At 36.2% G+C, this 17816-nt stretch overlaps 2 protein-coding genes across 2 annotated transcripts; one reads left to right on the forward strand and one right to left on the reverse strand.

Moving 5' to 3' along the window:
* Nucleotides 1–8235: 8235 nt before the first annotated feature.
* On the forward strand, nt 8236–10501 carry LOC142534637 (ninja-family protein AFP3-like). The gene is made up of 2 exons (XM_075641493.1): nt 8236–9167; nt 9846–10501. The coding sequence occupies exons 1-2, from the start codon at nt 8582–8584 to the stop codon at nt 10184–10186; spliced, it is 927 nt and encodes a 308-aa protein (XP_075497608.1). The 5' UTR covers nt 8236–8581; the 3' UTR covers nt 10187–10501.
* Nucleotides 10502–10860: 359 nt separating this feature from the next.
* Nucleotides 10861–14953, reverse strand: LOC142534629 (LRR receptor-like serine/threonine-protein kinase RPK2). Its single transcript, XM_075641484.1, has one exon. It carries the CDS (start codon nt 14609–14611, stop codon nt 11186–11188), a length of 3426 nt encoding a protein of 1141 aa, XP_075497599.1. The 5' UTR covers nt 14612–14953; the 3' UTR covers nt 10861–11185.
* Between the last annotated feature and the right edge of the window lie 2863 nt (nt 14954–17816).

Raw genomic sequence — 17816 nt, forward strand, 5'->3', positions numbered from 1 at the left:
ACCCAGAGGCAATCAAAAATGCTATTAGCATCACACCATGTTTGAGCACTTGTTTAAGACCGTATAGCGCTTTCTTGAGTTTACAGATGTGCACGTGGAAGCTGTTAATGTCTATGGCTAGGGGGGCTGCATCATATATACATCTTCATGTAATGTCCCATGGAGAAAAACAATGCTAACATTCAATTGTTCAGAGGCCAGTTGTTAAATAAGGCGAGACAAAAAAATATTTGTATCATTGCAGGCTTTGTAATTGCCACAAGATGAGTTCGTGTTTATAAATTTATCTGTTGAGCCACCTAGATTTCTCTCGCTCAATATATCCATTTGCAATGTATATAGTATATACAACTGAACTCGAGATAAATTCCCAAGCACCATTCAACAAAAGTGCATTTTGTTCAGCATCTACGGCCAGTTTCTAAAGGGGATCTTTGAGAGCTTGGGTTACAATTGAAGGTTCAAGTGTCGGCGACAACGGATGTTTTCCAGTGAGGTTGATGAATTTACCGTTCTAGGACTCCTAACACAAGCTGGGCGAGGGTGGTTGGGATTGGGAGCCATGGCAAGAGCAGGAGTGGAGCCTGAATTATCATCCATCAACATTCTTTTGAAGTCTGTGGGTTCATAAAAAATTCATAGTAGGAAACACGAATTTGTAGTTGAAATTAAAACCATATGAACAATAAGGTCCTCTTCATGAATTGGGTTTTGGTCAAGAGCCAATCCATCTGCAATTGAAAGAGTGCCCTTCGAATTCTTAGCTGGCTTGGCCATAAGGGAGATGACTGGATCCCCGAGAATTGGCAAAGCTAAGAGTAAGACGTACCCAGGCTTCTTATGAGGTTTACCACCTAGACTTACACTAACAAGAATCTGGTCAATACCTCATAGTATGGATTGGATTGACTTTTGCTCTTGCAGTTTCAAGAGATTGTGATGCTAGAGTTAGAATTCTATCGACAATATTTGATACAAGGCCAAGACAGATGAAAGTTGATGAATTTGGTTTTCTCCTTAAAATATTCACCAAGCTTCCCATTCAAGAAAATATTTCATGTCTTTTCTTCGACAACAGCACAGCTCTGTGCTTTTGTTAGAAAACGATAAAACATACAACTATGGGTTGCTTTCTGCTGCTTCTGATTTCTTTAAAGCTTCCCCTAATTCAACAGGTACCTCAGGGAGACACTGGTTTGGATAACAACAGAAGAATTAAGCTTACATTAAGCCTCTCACTTCTGAGAATAAATTGATTATATGTGTGTGTGTGTATACACACACACACACACAAAAAGGAGCCAGTTCATTAGAGGAACTGAATCTAGGTGACAAAAGACGGATGATTATTGAGATATGGCAAAAAATAAGGAACAATGCCCACCGGCGTGGAGCTAGGATGACCTCGAATTCAAGTAGTAAGCAGCAACTGGTCTGTCGCAGCTCACAAATTTGTTATGAAGAGAAAATGCATTCCTCGGTAGTTAAATTTCAACTTCCGTCCTATCCTACCAATGTCATCGGATGAATAGAAGTGGAAGCGGTGCAGTTGCTTTACATTTTCTAACTTCAGATTAGTCACAATGGAAATCAAGAATACAAGCTCACTGAAAAAGAAGAATGGAAGATGGATAAGACATGTCTATAGTTATCAAATGGACAAATTACATTCCAAACATAGTAAGATATATCACTTGAAATGCAAGTTGCAGGGGCATGTAATTAATATTGTTAAAAACTTTTCCACACAAAAAATTCACATATGGTAATGCAAAGAAAGAGATTATTTAAAACTCGCTGAATACCACTGTTAATCTTTCAAGTACAAAAGCATGATATGATCAACTATCAAACTCTAAACTCGCAGGATGTGAGTGCCAGAAGAGCACGAGATTACCATCCCAAATCCAAATAAATGTTTCTAAACATCAATGAAACAGTAGTCTCACAAGTCACAAACACTGAATACAATAGACAATTGCATCCTCACACACGTTCCTACTGATGCCTCAACGGCTCTAAACCTCAAACCAATTGAAAGAGTGTCAATTTTCTAATTCCCCATAACTAAAATCAACGTTATTTCATCATGTCCAAGTCAATGCCTCCTAACTTCTGGCAAAATTGCAATTTAAATGGATATAAAGATAATAGCAGCAGCAGCAGTAACAGTGACAGCATGATCTGATCCAATGGCGATTTAAGATTCTACCATATTGTAAACTAGACCTCGAAAAGTATTTCTCAAAAATGTAACTTTTTAAGAACCAAAGAGATTTGTGAAATCAACTTTCACGTTAAGCCAAAAAAAATGTCAATTCAAAGTTCGCATATCGCCACCTTTGATATCAAATCATTCTCGGATTATCGATCATAAACACAATCCACAAATTTTCACAACAAAATTAATGGAACAAATCAAATGGCCCAACCATTTGTAACTCATCCATATATCGTGATTTCCCATAGTTAGTAAAGCTTGAAGACTAACAAACTTGGATAATTTTATTCATCGTGAATAATTGTTTACACTGTTGATCCTTGATTTATAACAAGTATAACAAATGAAAACATGACACATGGATTTCTGTTGTAACTACTATGACAGACAAAATCTAATCTGTTATATCGGAGATGCATATTTATCCGCATCTTTCTTGATGGGCCCAGACTTGATTGCTTGATCATGGACTGGACTTTGATGGGTTGATTTAGGCCTTGAATCTTTGTTCACTGTAATTTCCTCCCACAAGCTCAGCAGTGGTGAAGGAAGAACTCTGAGCTTGGACCGTAATTTGAGAAAAGAGGCAGCGGTCAATGGTTTAGTGAGAATATCTGCTATTTGATCAGAAGTTGGAACGGGACGAACGGAGATAGCCTTGATAGCACTTTCTCTCGGACAAAATGGAGATCAAGCTCAAGATGCTTTGTGCGAGCATGAAGGACTGGATTTGCACTTAATGCAATGGTGCTGAGATTATCACACCATATGATGGGAGGTGCTACTGGCAGAACATGAAGTTCAGATAAAAGAGATTGTATTCAAAGAAGTTCCGATATAGGCATATAGCATTGGCAAGACTTCGATATTCGGCTTCAGTACTAGAACGTGAAACCACGGCTTGTTTTTTAGAGGTCCAAGAGACAGGAGTGTTTCCAAAAAACCAACAAAACCCAGAAGTGGATCGTCGATCATCAATATCGCTTCCCCAATCACCATCACAGTAGCCAACAAGACTGAGATTAGAGGACGAGGTGAGATGGAGACCAACGTCAAGAGTTCCTGTGAGATATCGAAGAATACGCTTGACAGTTTCCAATGTGTGTGAAGAGGTCGTTGCATAAACTGACACACTTTATTCACACTGAAAGAAATATAGGGTCGTGTAATAGTAAGGTATTGAAGAGCGCCGACTGTACTTCGATATAAGGTAGCATCTTCAAAGATTTCACCGTCATGTGCAGATAACTTGCTGTTGGTAATCATCGGTGTATACTTGGCTTGAGTGAGAACTAACGATTGGTTAGTAGATTTAATCACTTCTATACCCAAGAAAACAGACAAATTTCCAAGATTTTTAAGAGAGAACTGAGTGTGTAACTGTAAGATCAAGTCTTGAACATGAGAGCTATTATTTCCTGTAATTAAGATGTCATCCACATATACAAGAACATAGAGAATAGAGCTGGAATCAAACTTGACAAAGAGATATGTGTTGGCCTTGGACGCTGAGAAACCCATTGATGTTAGAGCAAGTTTGAGTTTGTCAAACCAAGCACGAGGGGCTTGTTTTAAGCCATAAATGGCTTTGTGCAATCTACAGACGAGTTGGGAGTTGCGTGACTGGATCTCAAAGCCAGGCGGTTGATGCATATAGACTATCTCATCAAGATGTCCATGTAAAAAGGCATTATTAAAGTCAACCTGACGAATGTTCCAGCCCTTGGAGATAGCAACGGTGAGCACAAGCCGTATAGTGGTTGGCTTGACAACTGGACTAAAAGTTTCTGTGTAATCTAAACCAGGGGTTTGGGAGTACCTTTTTGCCACGAGACGAGCCTTATACCGAGCAACAGATCCATTAGGATTAGTCTTGAGTTTAAAGACCCACTTGCAGCCTATGATCGGGGCATGAGTTGGAGCTTCAACAAGAGACCAAGTCTGATTTTGGACTAGGGCTTGATACTCACTGTTCATGGCCTGACACCATTTCGGAGAACCTTTGCCTCAAGATAAGTCACAGGATCTCGAGGAATAAAACAACTTGTTACGAAAATTTTTGGCTTGAAGATTCCAGCCTTGGATCGAGTAATCATTGGGTGATGAATTTTGGGAGAAGAGACAGAGGTTGAGCACGCTGAAGTAGGGGATGGAGATGTGGAAATGATGGGAGATGGACCAACTGGAGATGAATGAGAATTAGAGTGATGATTTATGGGGGAGTTTTGAGGTGTGTTAGAGGAGATGAGTTGAGGTAAATAAAGTAATGTAGTGTCTGAGTGATCTTTAGGAGCAGAGTGGAACATGCTGTCATAAAGAAACACCAATTCATTGAATTTAACATCCCTAGAGATGTAAACCCGACCATCCTTGTTGTAACAAATAAAGCCTTTATGAACAGCACTATATCCTAAGAAGATACAAGGTTTGGAGCGGAATTGAAGCTTATGGTTGTTATATGGTCAGAGACACGGGAAGCAGAGACACCCAGAAACACGAAAAGAAGAAAAATCTGGAGTTTGACGATAGAGAAGCGTGAGTGGTATATGACCACGATTACCAGAAGTTGGAAGGTTGTTGATAAGGTGAACAGCACTGAGGAAAGCGTCTTCCCAGAAACTTAATGGCATAGAAGCGTGAGCAAGTAAGGAAAGACCAATCTCAACAATATGGCGGTGTTTTCTTTCAACGACACCATTTTGCTGAGATGTGTATGGGCAAGAGAACCTATGAATTATGCCTTGATCATGAAGAAATTGAGATAGAGATCGAAACTCTCCTCCAGAATCGGTTTGTAATATCTTATTTTTTTTTCTGAAATTTGGTTTCATCATGCTTCTTAAATTGAAGGAACATGGAATACACTTCAGACTTAAGTTTGAGAAGGTAAATTCAAGTGAACCTACTGTAGGCATCAACAAAACTCACATAATATTTAATCAATTTCTAGACAAAGTATGTGCTGGCCCCCAAACATCTGCGTATATGAGTTCAAAAGGTGTCGAGTATTGAGTTAAAGAATGAGTGAAAGACCATTGATTCTTCACGTATCGATGAAGTGTTTGTATTAGCGATTTAATTGTTGACGCCATTGCTGAATTTGGGAAAAAAGAGATCGAGTAACGACTACAAAATAGAAATTATAAGATTATTCAGATGTTATATTGGTTTTAATTTTTTTATTATACTTCTATAGTATCTATACTTCTATAATATATCTATACTATCTATACTTCTATACTATATTATTAAGTGTGAGCACATGATAATAACTACCTAGAGATGACACCAACTTTTTTTTCCAATTTTACCATTATATGATACAAATATTACACTTTTGTTTTTTTTTTATTTATTTCAACACACACTTTTATTTTTATTTTTTTTATTTCAATCATTCAAATATCAATTTAGCCCCTCCATAATTTGTCAATTTTCACTTTATTATATCGATAATGATAAAAAAGATTGTACACACACGCATCGCGTGTGCAGAATAACTAGTATATATTGTGTTAGATGGATTAATATATTAATATATTTTTAAAATTTTATAAACACTCATAAAGATAATTTTATGAAATTAAATATATTAAAATTTTATAAAATTACAATAATTGTAAATATTTTAACTTATTTATTCTCTATTTTCATATACAATTATTGTTTTGTTTATTTTGTTGTCAAAAATAAAATTAGTATATTTTTTCGTAAAGAATTCACTTAAAGAAATGTTTTACATTTTATTACTTATTAATATTTAAAATTATTCTTACTTATTTTTAAAAAACATTAATTATATATAAAAAAGCATGTTAGACTGATTAGCAATTGAAATTTTATTTTTATAATTTTTGTCATGTTTTATTTATTATCTTTCGTAAATTAAATCAATAACTAAAAAATATTTATATTGATAAAAAAAAACTATTTTAAATAAATAAAAGTGTTAACTCTTAGTTCAAAGAAACAAAAATAGAGATCACAATCATAAAATATAAAATTCATATGGTTCTATGAAAGAAATTTTGGTAAAACGGTAAGAACTCGGTCCTACAAGCTCAATGAATTGTTTTAATAGATATGTGTGGATATGATAGTAGCGACAAATGGATGATGTGTCTGGTTCAGATTTATTGACGTTTACACAATGATCATAACTGATGATTTGTGATTATTGATCGAAAAAAATGTAAAATATCGTAAATAGCTTTATCTTCATAAATTCATTGGTTTTCAATAAGTCGAGATGAGATCGTTGATTATTCTCAGTATTTTTTCTTACATGAAATCACAAGACATCGATATAACACACGGAGGCGATGATGACATATATAGTGAACACGAAGGAAGATTAAATTTATTAAAAATAAAAAATACAAAGTAATTTCTAAAATTTAAAAATACAATCGGATCAAAATCGTAAATGCAAAAATTACAATATTAAAAAAAATCGTACACAATTTTGAATTGTAGTAGATGGGCCCACGCTCATTAAATTTGTCACTGAGCACGTTGCCTTCTGCGAGTTACACGTTGTCGTGTAACATGTGGTCCGCATCGAAACGCGACACGTATACATATCACCAACAATTCCACGTGGCAGCTTCCGAAAGTGCAACTTGAATCGCTACTCCAGTCCACCTCGGATTTCATTTTCCACAGAATCTCTCGGACACCGTCCAACTTGACATTCAATCATTCAACATTTACTTGAGATATTTTTTATTCGATATATATATATATATATATAATTCAGAGATAAATAATATTTTTTAATAATAAAATATATAAAAATGATAATTGATATAATATTTGATTTTATTGATTAAATTAGAGATAATGTGATATTATCGTTTTGTCTTTTTAAAATGTATAATATAATACAAAATATATTATATATTTTATGGGCTTATATGTGTTTTTCGTATGAAATTCGATACAAAATATTGAAAATTTACAATAAATACGATATTTCATGATTAAATATTTTAAAATTGACACTAATATAAATACCTAAACGTATATCCTACACATCCATCTATTTTTATCATATGAATCTCTTAAAAGATAAAATAATAATAATAATAATAATAATAATAATAATGAAAATATTATTGTCAACGAGGTTTTGTGTTGTTTTGACATTGATTTATTTGTTTTGGGAATATGAACCATCAAATTCCCAATTGACATTTGGCAATTAACACCAAATTGCTGATTTATTATATATACTTTACTTAATATAATATTTATTATATTTTTTTGTACAATGTTTTTTCCCATTCCTATTGGTTATGATACAATATAGCATATAATAATGTCGTCTAATAAAAGTACAATGTCTTGATCCATTTTCCAACTTAGATGGTGATTACAAAACTAGTCAACATTCCCATATCTTTTTTCCAAATCATCATAAGTCTAATTTATGATAATTTATAAAATAATTAAATATTAAAATAGAGCGATTCTATTTGTACATCAGTATTTGTACTTCGAATATTATATCACAAAAAAATCAATACAAAATTCAATTTGTCAATCTGACGATATAATGAGTAAAAAAATTTAACGACATAATAACAAAATCTTGCTATATAATTGATGTAATTGTCGATGCACGATATATTATATGTACCTTTTATATTATCCGTTAAAATACCTTACTCGAAATGTTAGTTTAGCTAATGATACACAATTTTACGAAAAATTATGTGTAAACATTCTTAATTTTTTCCCCCTAATATTCAGAGAAGCTGTGAAGAAAATAAAAAATGTTAAAAAAATATAATTCAAATTATTATAATTATTTTTTGAAAAGTGAAATTTATTAATTTCTAATATGATCTTTAAATGGATGTGACTTAGCAGTTAGTTGGACAGGCCTGTTTGGTATTCCACCTAGAAAACCGGCTGTCTCAACCACGTGGCAGAGTGCAAACTCGTCTCCTGTCGCCACGTGTTGGTTTTTTGACAGAACTACGTTACGGTTGAATGACCCTTTTCGTCATTTCAACCTCTCTCCTGGAATCAAGATCCCTCTTCCATTTCACCTCTTCATCCAACATTCTCTCCCTCTTTTTCCTCTCCATTGCCTTGCTCTATATCGCCGGACTTTTTTCTTCGTATCAAAATCACTTAAAGATAGGATTTTTTTGTTGCGAGAGTCCCGAAAATCCGGATTTTTATTATTGTTCTGTTTGAAAACATGCTGTTTTGTGCGTTGAAATTCGCGCGGAATTTCTTGGTTTTTGAAGAACCCGCCTGAATTTTGATTCGGAGGTGTGTTTTACCGTGTTTGTGTTTGGCGAATTCTTTCAAACCTTTTTTCTGGGTGTTCTTTCTCTTGCTTGAGTCATGGATAAAGTTCAAGAAAATGGCGAGAAATTCAATCTTTCTTCACGGGTGAGCGGGGTTCGAAGAGATCTGCAGCATAAATTCACGAGACGGGGTTTTGAGGAGGAAGACGATGAGATAGAGTTGAGTCTAGGACTTTCATCAAACGGTATATTTGGTGTGGACCCGGCAAGAAAGAAGCTGAAGCGTTATTCTTCGATTTCGGATTTGGTTTCCCCAGTTGAGGCTGCGTCTGATAATGTGGGTGACACACAACAACCCCGTGTGGCCGCGTTGGAGAGCTACGGGCTGCCGATGAGGGCCTGCTCTCTGCCGTCAGAGGCGGCGGCGAAGGAGGTCCGCCTCCGCAGGGAGCTGCAGTCGATGCGGCGGATGGAGGCGAGGAAGAAGAGGTTGGAGAAGTTGAAGAATGTGAGAGTTGTGAAGGATAAGGAGAGCTGTCTGGAATCTGAAAATGGTGACTTTCAAAGGGTTTGCAATGAAAGTTGCAATGGTTTGGAGAATGGACATGGAATGGAAGGGTCCAATGGATCACTGGGGAGTGGTTCATCTGGAGTTTCTGAAACTCAGAGCCCGCATATAAATGGTATATATTACATTTCATATATTTGTAATTTTTATATTTTTTTCTTAGTGCTATGTCTAAATTATGAACTTTAACTTTTGTTTTTTTTTTTGTTTTTTTTAAAGTATGTTGAATTTCCGTATTGGGTCCATATTAGTGAACAGATGCCATTTCGGACTTGGTCTTCTTATGTGATTATGATGAACAAAGTTGGGTGATTTTGGAGTTTGAAAACATGGTTTTTTGTTGTTGTAGAATATGTAAGATCCAGCGCATGACTCAAATCTTTTGAATCTGTGTAGTTAAGAATAACAGGAACATTGTTGCTTATCCGCCTGGAGAAGAAATAAGTGTTTTGTTTGAACCCTGTGTATTCACATTTTATGTTAGCCACATAAAGCGGACAACTCTACTCTTCAAGATCATTTCATTGATGCAGCATTATAAATTTGGCGGCTCCTTTTTTTTTTGTAAACCATATTATCATGAAGAACATACTTCGTTAGGTGTTTGTCTATGTATTGTCTTGTAATGAGATCGTTTTCTACATCTAGAAAATCGTGCGTGATCTCGATCTTTTATTATTTTCAGCTAGTTAAACCAGTAAGGTTAACCTCATATAATCGTTGAAAGGCAACTTTCTGGCTAAATTTACTCTAAATCTATGTGAGATTTCACGTATCTTATATATTATAACAGGAAAACAAAATGCAGAGGTGAAGAGCCCTTCTAGCATTCAATCATCCCCGGCTGGTCAGATGGAACATAAACCTGGTGATAAGGGTACAACAGATGGAGCAAAAGAAAAGCTCAAGAACATCATGCTCAATATGCCTTACGTATCCACAAAATGGGATGGAATAAATGGCAACAAAGTCGACGGATTTCTATATGGATACAAAAAGGGGGAGGAAGTCAGAATCTTGTGTGTTTGCCACGGTCTTTTCCTTTCACCAGCCGAATTCGTGAAGCATGGTGGAGGCAGTGATGTGGAGAACCCTTTGAAGCACATAATTGTTAATCCCTCTCCTCTTTTGTAACTATCTTTTTTTTTTATTGTGAATCATGGCGGAGGCGGTGGTGGGAAGGTTAGGTTGGAGATTCTGGATTTAGTTTCCGCTGGAAAGTTTCCAACTTTCTCGTACTTGATGAAGAAAACATGGTTCCCGAAGGGAAAGACTTTGGTTGTAAGAACGACGAGTCTTTTTATTTATTTGGAGCAAGTGTTTTTATTGGTTGATCCAAGGGTTTTCCAGTTCCAGGAATTCGCTCTAAATTTCATATTTTAATGCTTAATCTTTGGAAGATTGGTATTGAAAGGTCTCCTGTAATCTTTAAAATTAACTAGTATTTGCTCATAATTATTCGCTCTCCCAAAAATATGTTTTTACTATTGAAAATTACCCACAATCCATGAATTACGCTGTCACTTACGGAAACATTTGGAATGGATTGGTCGTATATTCTTAATGTCAAGTTCGGTAAAGTAGAAATTTCCACCTCGTCTCCGGTGCATTCTGTACGCATTTTCAAAGGGTTTAGAACTACTACAAAATACATGTCAATCCATGTCCACGAATTTTCAAAATGATTCGACGTTAAGTCACACACCTCAGAACAGAATAAACTACGTGTGCCATGCAAAAAGCTGGGCCTTTTTTTTATGAAACTAGAGTTGATTTCACACGCTAGGGATTCATGGAAGGAAATCAAAGGAAAAACACTCACTAATCTTTGTTATTTTACTTGAGCCAAGAAAAAAAAATAGAAACGAGATACAGGTATACAACACCATAAACAAATATCCGCTTCATTCCGCAGAACATTAGTAAATGAATCCCCCCTTCATCTAAGACTCAAGCAAGGGAAAAAAATGGGGGTAAAGGTAAAAGCTACACTACAATATACAAATCGCTAAGAATTCAATACTAACAGCAGCCCAAGACACCCAAAACCACTTCTCCCATAAAAGTGCCGGGTCACAGATGCGATTGAACTTTTAACATTCTGTGTCAATAAAATGAGGTTCTTCTGTATTTCTAACAAGATGGAGGTTGAAGTTGTTTAAGCCGTCTTACTACCTGCTTCATTGTTGGCCTGCTCGACAACGAATCGACAGTACAAACGACTGCCAGATGCAAGACCTCGACCAAATCGTCGTGCGGACTCGAATCCCACAACCCATCAGTAAAGAATTCCTTGGCATGGCCCTGCCGTAGAAGCATGCACGCCCAAGCGACAATGTTGAATCCGTTTCCATATGAAGAGAAGGATGGGTCCAGAGCTTTCTTATCTGAAATTAACTCAAGTAACACAACCCCGTAGCTATATACATCAGCCTTGTCAGAGACACGGCAAGTCATGGCGTATTCTGGAGCTACGTATCCAAAAGTTCCTGCCACACCAGTTGTGGCATGAGTTTCAGAAGTCCCCAGTAGCCTAGCTAATCCAAAATCGGATAGATAGGCATTATACTCCTCATCCAGCAGAATATTGCTTGGCTTCACATCACGATGAAGAACACGTGGAACACATTGGTCGTGTAGGTACGCGAGTGCCCTTGCAATGTCTAAAGCGATCTTGTGTAGTATTCTCCAATCAACTGCTCTGGTGGATCTTTCTTGAATAAACTTTTCAAGATTGCCACCTGGTAAATAATTGTAAACCAGAAACATCTCGGTTTCACTGGCATGATATCCTATCAAAGTAACAAGGTTTCGATGGCGAAGCCTCCCCAGGGTTTTGATTTCTGCATCAAACTGCTTAACACCTTGGAAACGGCCCAATGCAAGGCGTTTTACGGCAACCAGGACACCTGGAGCAACCTCAGCTTTGTATGTTGCTCCAAAACCTCCACTGCCGATGCAGTTGCTTGCATTAAAACTTGCCGTGGCACAAACAACAATATCAAATGTCAGTGGAACACCGATGTCGGTAAAGGTGATCACTTCCTTTCGAGCAGTTCCACTTACTCTGGACCGTGGTTTCCACTTTCTAGTGTAAAAGAATAGAACAATAAGAGCAAGAAGAACAGACACAATAGCTGCAGCTGATGTTATAGAAGCAATCTCAATTGAGTTGAAGCCTCCATGTTGACTTGTTTCATTTGAACTTGATGATGGAGAAGTAGCATCATTTTGCGAGTTTCTGTGTTGATCAGCAGATGTTGAAGCTAACAACAACAAAGGGCAAGGCTGGAGGAAAGGGTTCCCAAGGAAACTGCTGCATTTGGTGGAATTATTCAGAGGCAGAGGTCCAGAAAAATTATTGAATGACACATTAAATGTCAACAGAGAGGTCATATTTGCCACCTTTGCGGAGATCTGCCCAGAAAATTTGTTATTGTTCAGGAGGAGGACCTTCAAGTTCCTCAAATTCTCAAGATCCTTAGGAATTTCACCAAACAGAGAGTTTGAAGACAGGTCAAGAACTTCCAGAGACTGTAGCTGTGCCAAGCTTGCAGGGATGGAACCATTCAGGGAATTTCCAGCTAAAGAAAGGCCTCGTAGATCCTTTATCTGGCCAAGGTTGCTAGGAATCATACCTTGCAAACGGTTCCAGCTTAAATTCAGAACATGAAGTGACACCAAGTCACTGATGCTGGAAGGAAGACCACCCACCAGTTGATTAGCCGAAGCATCCAGGAGCAGCAGAGACTTGCACATTGTGCCAATATCAATCGGAATCTGTCCAGATAACCAATTCTCAGAGACGTTAACAATCATACCTCTCATTTGATCACACTTCTCAAAAAATATTCCAGGGAATGATCCATTAAGCTTGTTGCCGCCAGCAAGAAATGCATAAACCGTTTGCTTTCCCAATCTTTCAGATGCAATAGGCATTGACTGCACAAGGTTTGCGAAGTTGTTAGAACCAAAGTTATGGATCACAGGGAAAGTATCGGCATCTTCAAAAAATGGCAAAGAAGTTTCAAGCTGAGTTCTATAACCAAAATAGGATATATATGCAGCAGATGGATCATTAGGCTGTTGGGATTCCCCATATGTTGATTGCACTGGTTTACAAGATCCATTAAATCTGGGAATTGAACCAGTCAAAGTATTCCCACTGATATCAAACCGAGTCATACAAGGAACAGGAATTTTGTCAGAGATCTCACCACTAAGTCTATTTGAGCTCAAATCAAGAAAATGCAGTTTCTTGCAACTACCAAACCCCTCGGGGACATGTCCAGAATAAAAATTTTGAGCCAAATTCAACATCTCCAAATTGTCACAAGAACCCCAGCTAACGGGCAACAATCCTTCAAGAGTTGCTCGAGGTACCCAGACCAGCCTCAAGCTTGAGAGACTAGTAACTTCGAATGGAATTGTACCTTCATAGAAATTATATTCATCACCAGTATTTGCCAACTTTTCCATTGTGCGACCACCTCCAAGACTTGCGACATTCGGAAGAGGATCCCATAAGCTTGACAGCACAAGGGCAGATAAATTTGAGCACCCTCCGAGCTCAGATGGTACGGTGCCACTCAAACTGTTTCTCGACACATCCAGCACTTCAAGCTGATTCAGCCGACCAAGTTCACTCGGAATAACATATTCCAACATATTTGAGAACAGCACAAGCGTTTTTAACCAAATACAGTTTCCAAGACTTTTAGGAATACCCTCAGATAAGTAATTCCCTGAAAGCTCCAAATATTCAAGTTTTCCGCAGTTATCCCCAATCTCAAGGGGAATCGGCCCATTGAGTATATTGTAGGACAAGTAAAGCCCCCTTAAATCTTTAAAATTGCCAATAAACATCGGAATTGATCCGTTAATCTGATTCCCAGCTAAATTCAAGACTTCAAGAGCAACACAGGCGGATAGAGAGCTTGGAATCCCCCCAAAAATCTCATTAAATCCCAAGTTAAGAACTTTCAAATTTTTCAAACCATTAAAAAGAGCGGGTAAAGAGCCTGAGATCAAATTCCCTTCAAGGTCAAGATTCTCGAGATTTTCCATGCCCCAAATTTCTGCCGGAATCTCACCACTCAGCTCATTGAAGGGCAGGGACAAAATCCTGAGTTCAGTAAGTTTTGCAATAGAAGGGCTCAGTGTACCCAAAATCTTACCTTTACTTTCCAGACAAGGCCTTCTAATTCCAAACCCGTACAAAGGGAATCGAGCAATTCTAGCACAAGACAAAGAATTGCCTCCACCAGAAACATTCAACGCCACGACCCGGGAACCCGAATCACAAGAAACCCCGGTCCACGCACAGTGATCCGGGCTATTCAAATCCCAGCTACTCAGCACACCAGAAGGGTCCGAAAGCGAATCCTTCAACTCCAAAAGCACGGATTTATCCGAATCGGAGCCCCAAACAGCTCGCTCCTGAGCTGAAAACAAGACAACACAGAGGAAAACCAAAACCCTCAACGGCCTGTGAAGATGGTACACTATCATTAGAAAAGAACGACAACCCATTTCCGAAAAACCAAAAGGGTTCCTCATAAAGCCCCAAGAAAAGCTCGGACCCTCACTTGTCCCCCTCTTTCTTGGAATCGGGTAATGGAGTTCGCTAAAAAAAACCCTAACCCTAATTCGAGATTATCTTTTTCTTCTTCAAATTAAACTCGTGAAACAGCGTCCACGGAGAGAGGAGAGAGGAAACAGTGGGACTGCTCTTTGTTTGTTCTCCTTTGACAAAACGCGTTGCTTCGCATTTTCATTGTCTCTGTCATCTCTTGTAATAATTTTCTTTTTCTTACTTATGTTCCACCATTTTCATATTTCAGACTATTTTTCTTGGTCATAGCCTGGACTACGATGACTACAGATTGGACTTTCCCGAGTTGACGCATTTTTTTCTTATTATATTTTAATATTACGATTTTTTTTATAAATATTTTGAATACCTGAAATTATATATATTTTTCTTCACCATGTACTGCGGCGTGTCTTTTTATAATTACAACGTTCATTCGATTATCGACTAAATCGAATTTTACAAAATCAAAAAATAATAATTTTTTTGCTTACGGAACCGAATCGGTTAAATTTTTTATCAAAGTCGGATATAAAGCGAATTCAAAATCGATTATAAAACCCAAACTAAGACCGTCGAAAACCAATGCCAAATAACAAATAATCTAAGATCTAAGATCCATTTCGAAGAAAATCGGTTATTTAGGTTCATTGACATTGTTTTAAAAAAAAATTGTTTTCATGAAATAAAAATCGAAGGTTCAGATTAATCGAATCAAATTTTCAATTAAATAACTTGGTTAGGTTATTTAGGTTCTACAAGAAAAATAATTGGACATATGTTTTTATATCTCGAGATTTTCTCATTTTTTAGCTGGGGACGAAATATATGTTAATATTAGTTCTTTGATCCAAAAAATCGTCTTAAATTTGAGACCTAGATCTCAAACTCGAAAAATTATGTAAATTTATATCATATTACCAGTAAAGTATAAGCAATAAGCATGTATAGAATATCAGACAAATGGTCGATGACAACAATTTTGGTGAGATCGTTTCACGAGTCGATTTTTTAGACGGCAAAAACTTGTGTGCGACGGTCTCACTGGTCGTATTTTGTGAGACGGATCTCTTATTTTGGGGTCATCTATGAAAAAGTATTACTTTTTATGCTAAGAGTAATACTTTTTATTGTGATTATCGGTAGGATTGACCCGTCTTACAGATAAAGATTCGTGAGACCGTCTCACAAGAGACCTACTCCTTTGAGACGTGTCTCCGATCTGATCTAATTTATGAAAAAATATTTTTTTTATGTCAAAATTTTTACTTTCGTGATAATTATTAATTGAATTAATCCGTGTTACAAAAGATTGAGTACCGGAATATATCTTACGTGGGGAGGTGATAGCTACCGTTAGCCGGTCAGTTAAGGCATTAGCCCGTCAATGGAGTTGGTGGGCCCAAGGCCGAAGCACATGGCAATAGTGGATTCTTCGATTTTGGGTTTGATTTTGATGGACTCAATTATTACTTTCACAAAGTTGACATGGTCGAGGGCCAATCAATCTTTCACCCCACCAAAACTACACGAAAACATTTGATTCTATTCTTAATATATATGGTTTAAAATGTTAAAATAATTGGTAAAAAAGGTTGGTTTTGAGAAAGATTGGAAAATCTAATCTTTGAAATTGACCACTCCTACTTGCAAAAAGCTATTTTTTTTTTTTTTGCCTTTTATTTATTGAGTTTGTGCGTTGGACATGTGATGAAAAAAACCTTGGTTATGTCCACCAATCAAGATAGAAGTTACACTCCAAAAATTCCCCTCCATTTCCCTTCAACATCAAGGGAAATTGGTGCTCCCCACTTGTTAATTGTTCCTTCCCATTGTTTTTGTCCCGCCTGTTTTTTTTTTTTTTTTTTTTTTTTAACCACGTCTACAATTTGCTATCATTTTTTATATCAAATTATGTTTGATGCCAATTGACAATAATATTTTATTTTTAATTAATATTTGTCTTTTATGTAATTTGAAATAAAAGTGTTTCGTGATTTGTTTGACTTAATCTAATCTTGATATTTATCCTACGTGATTTGTTATTCCTAATAAACTATTGTTTCCATGTTTATAGGATTGATTTTATGAGAATATAATTAGGTCAATATAGGGTTGAAGCATAGATACGAGATATTCAGAAAATCAGAATGACTACTTTATGGTCGGCTTTGGTTGGACTAAAAAATGAAAAATCCAGGCTCTGTTTATAAAAAAACTCAATTGGTAATATATCTACGATTACTATGCGTATGAAAAATGATTCATCTTTGTTATTTGTAAAGATTTCTTATTTGGGAAACGAGGGAATCTCAAACTAAATACTTGGTGAAAGATTTTAAATTAATTGAAAAAAGTCATGAAAAAGAAATGGTGATCAGGAGATTTGTCCTATATGTGCAAATCAATATCGGGCAGATATTTACCCGGAGTAGAGCAGAAACCTAAAAGGATGAAAGAGACCTATTCATGAACAAGAAAATATCATCGTGGTTTGGATTGAATCTTGATGAAATAATACAACAATGAGAAGTTAATTCGATTAATTTAGTGACTTTTTTCTATTCTAAGGAAGAAAAAAATGTCCACAGTGCCTCTTAATTAAAAAACTTGTGACGGATCGTATTTTGTGATACGGATATCTTATTTGGATCATCCATGAAAAAGTATTATTTTTAATGCTAATAGTATTACTTTTTATTGTGAATATTGATAGGATTGACTCGTATCACATATAAAAATTCGTGAGACCAAATCAGATAAGACATACTATTTTCTCTTTTATTTAATGAAATTTTATTTTTTCACTTTATATTTATCAAAATTTTACCTTCAAAGTTTGTTAAAATTAGGCTCATCTTATCTCTATCCTTGTTGACTGTTGTGGTTTGATTCCAGGTTTTTCCGGCCTTCTGTTTGCTCCAGTTGATAAGTTTTTTTTTTTTTTTATGAATTTAAGTTTTCATCTATCGATCATGCATGTGCACAAATAAGTTGTTATACTTGGATCACTTGTCATGGTTTTTATGATGATATTTTTTTTAATTGAATCGTTTTTTGTGAACTTTGGCGTTTTTTTTATCAATCATATGGAAAAACTGATTATTAGAACTCATCATCAATATTGTTGTATTACAGTTTTTTGAGTTATCACAGCATTTAAGAAAACTC

The sequence above is a fragment of the Primulina tabacum genome, unplaced genomic scaffold, assembly GCF_025594145.1.
Source record: "Primulina tabacum isolate GXHZ01 unplaced genomic scaffold, ASM2559414v2 Contig631, whole genome shotgun sequence".
In the NCBI taxonomy this organism is placed as follows: Eukaryota; Viridiplantae; Streptophyta; class Magnoliopsida; order Lamiales; family Gesneriaceae; genus Primulina; species Primulina tabacum.

Bases quoted from the DNA above. Each gene is read 5' to 3' on its own strand.
- LOC142534637 (XM_075641493.1), top strand. From the start codon at position 8,582: ATGGATAAAGTTCAAGAAAATGGCGAGAAATTCAATCTTTCTTCACGG. The intron at 9,168-9,845 runs GTATATATTACA...ATATTATAACAG, and splicing joins TCAGAGCCCGCATATAAATG to GAAAACAAAATGCAGAGGTG.
- LOC142534629 (XM_075641484.1), bottom strand. From the start codon at position 14,611: ATGAGGAACCCTTTTGGTTTTTCGGAAATGGGTTGTCGTTCTTTTCTA.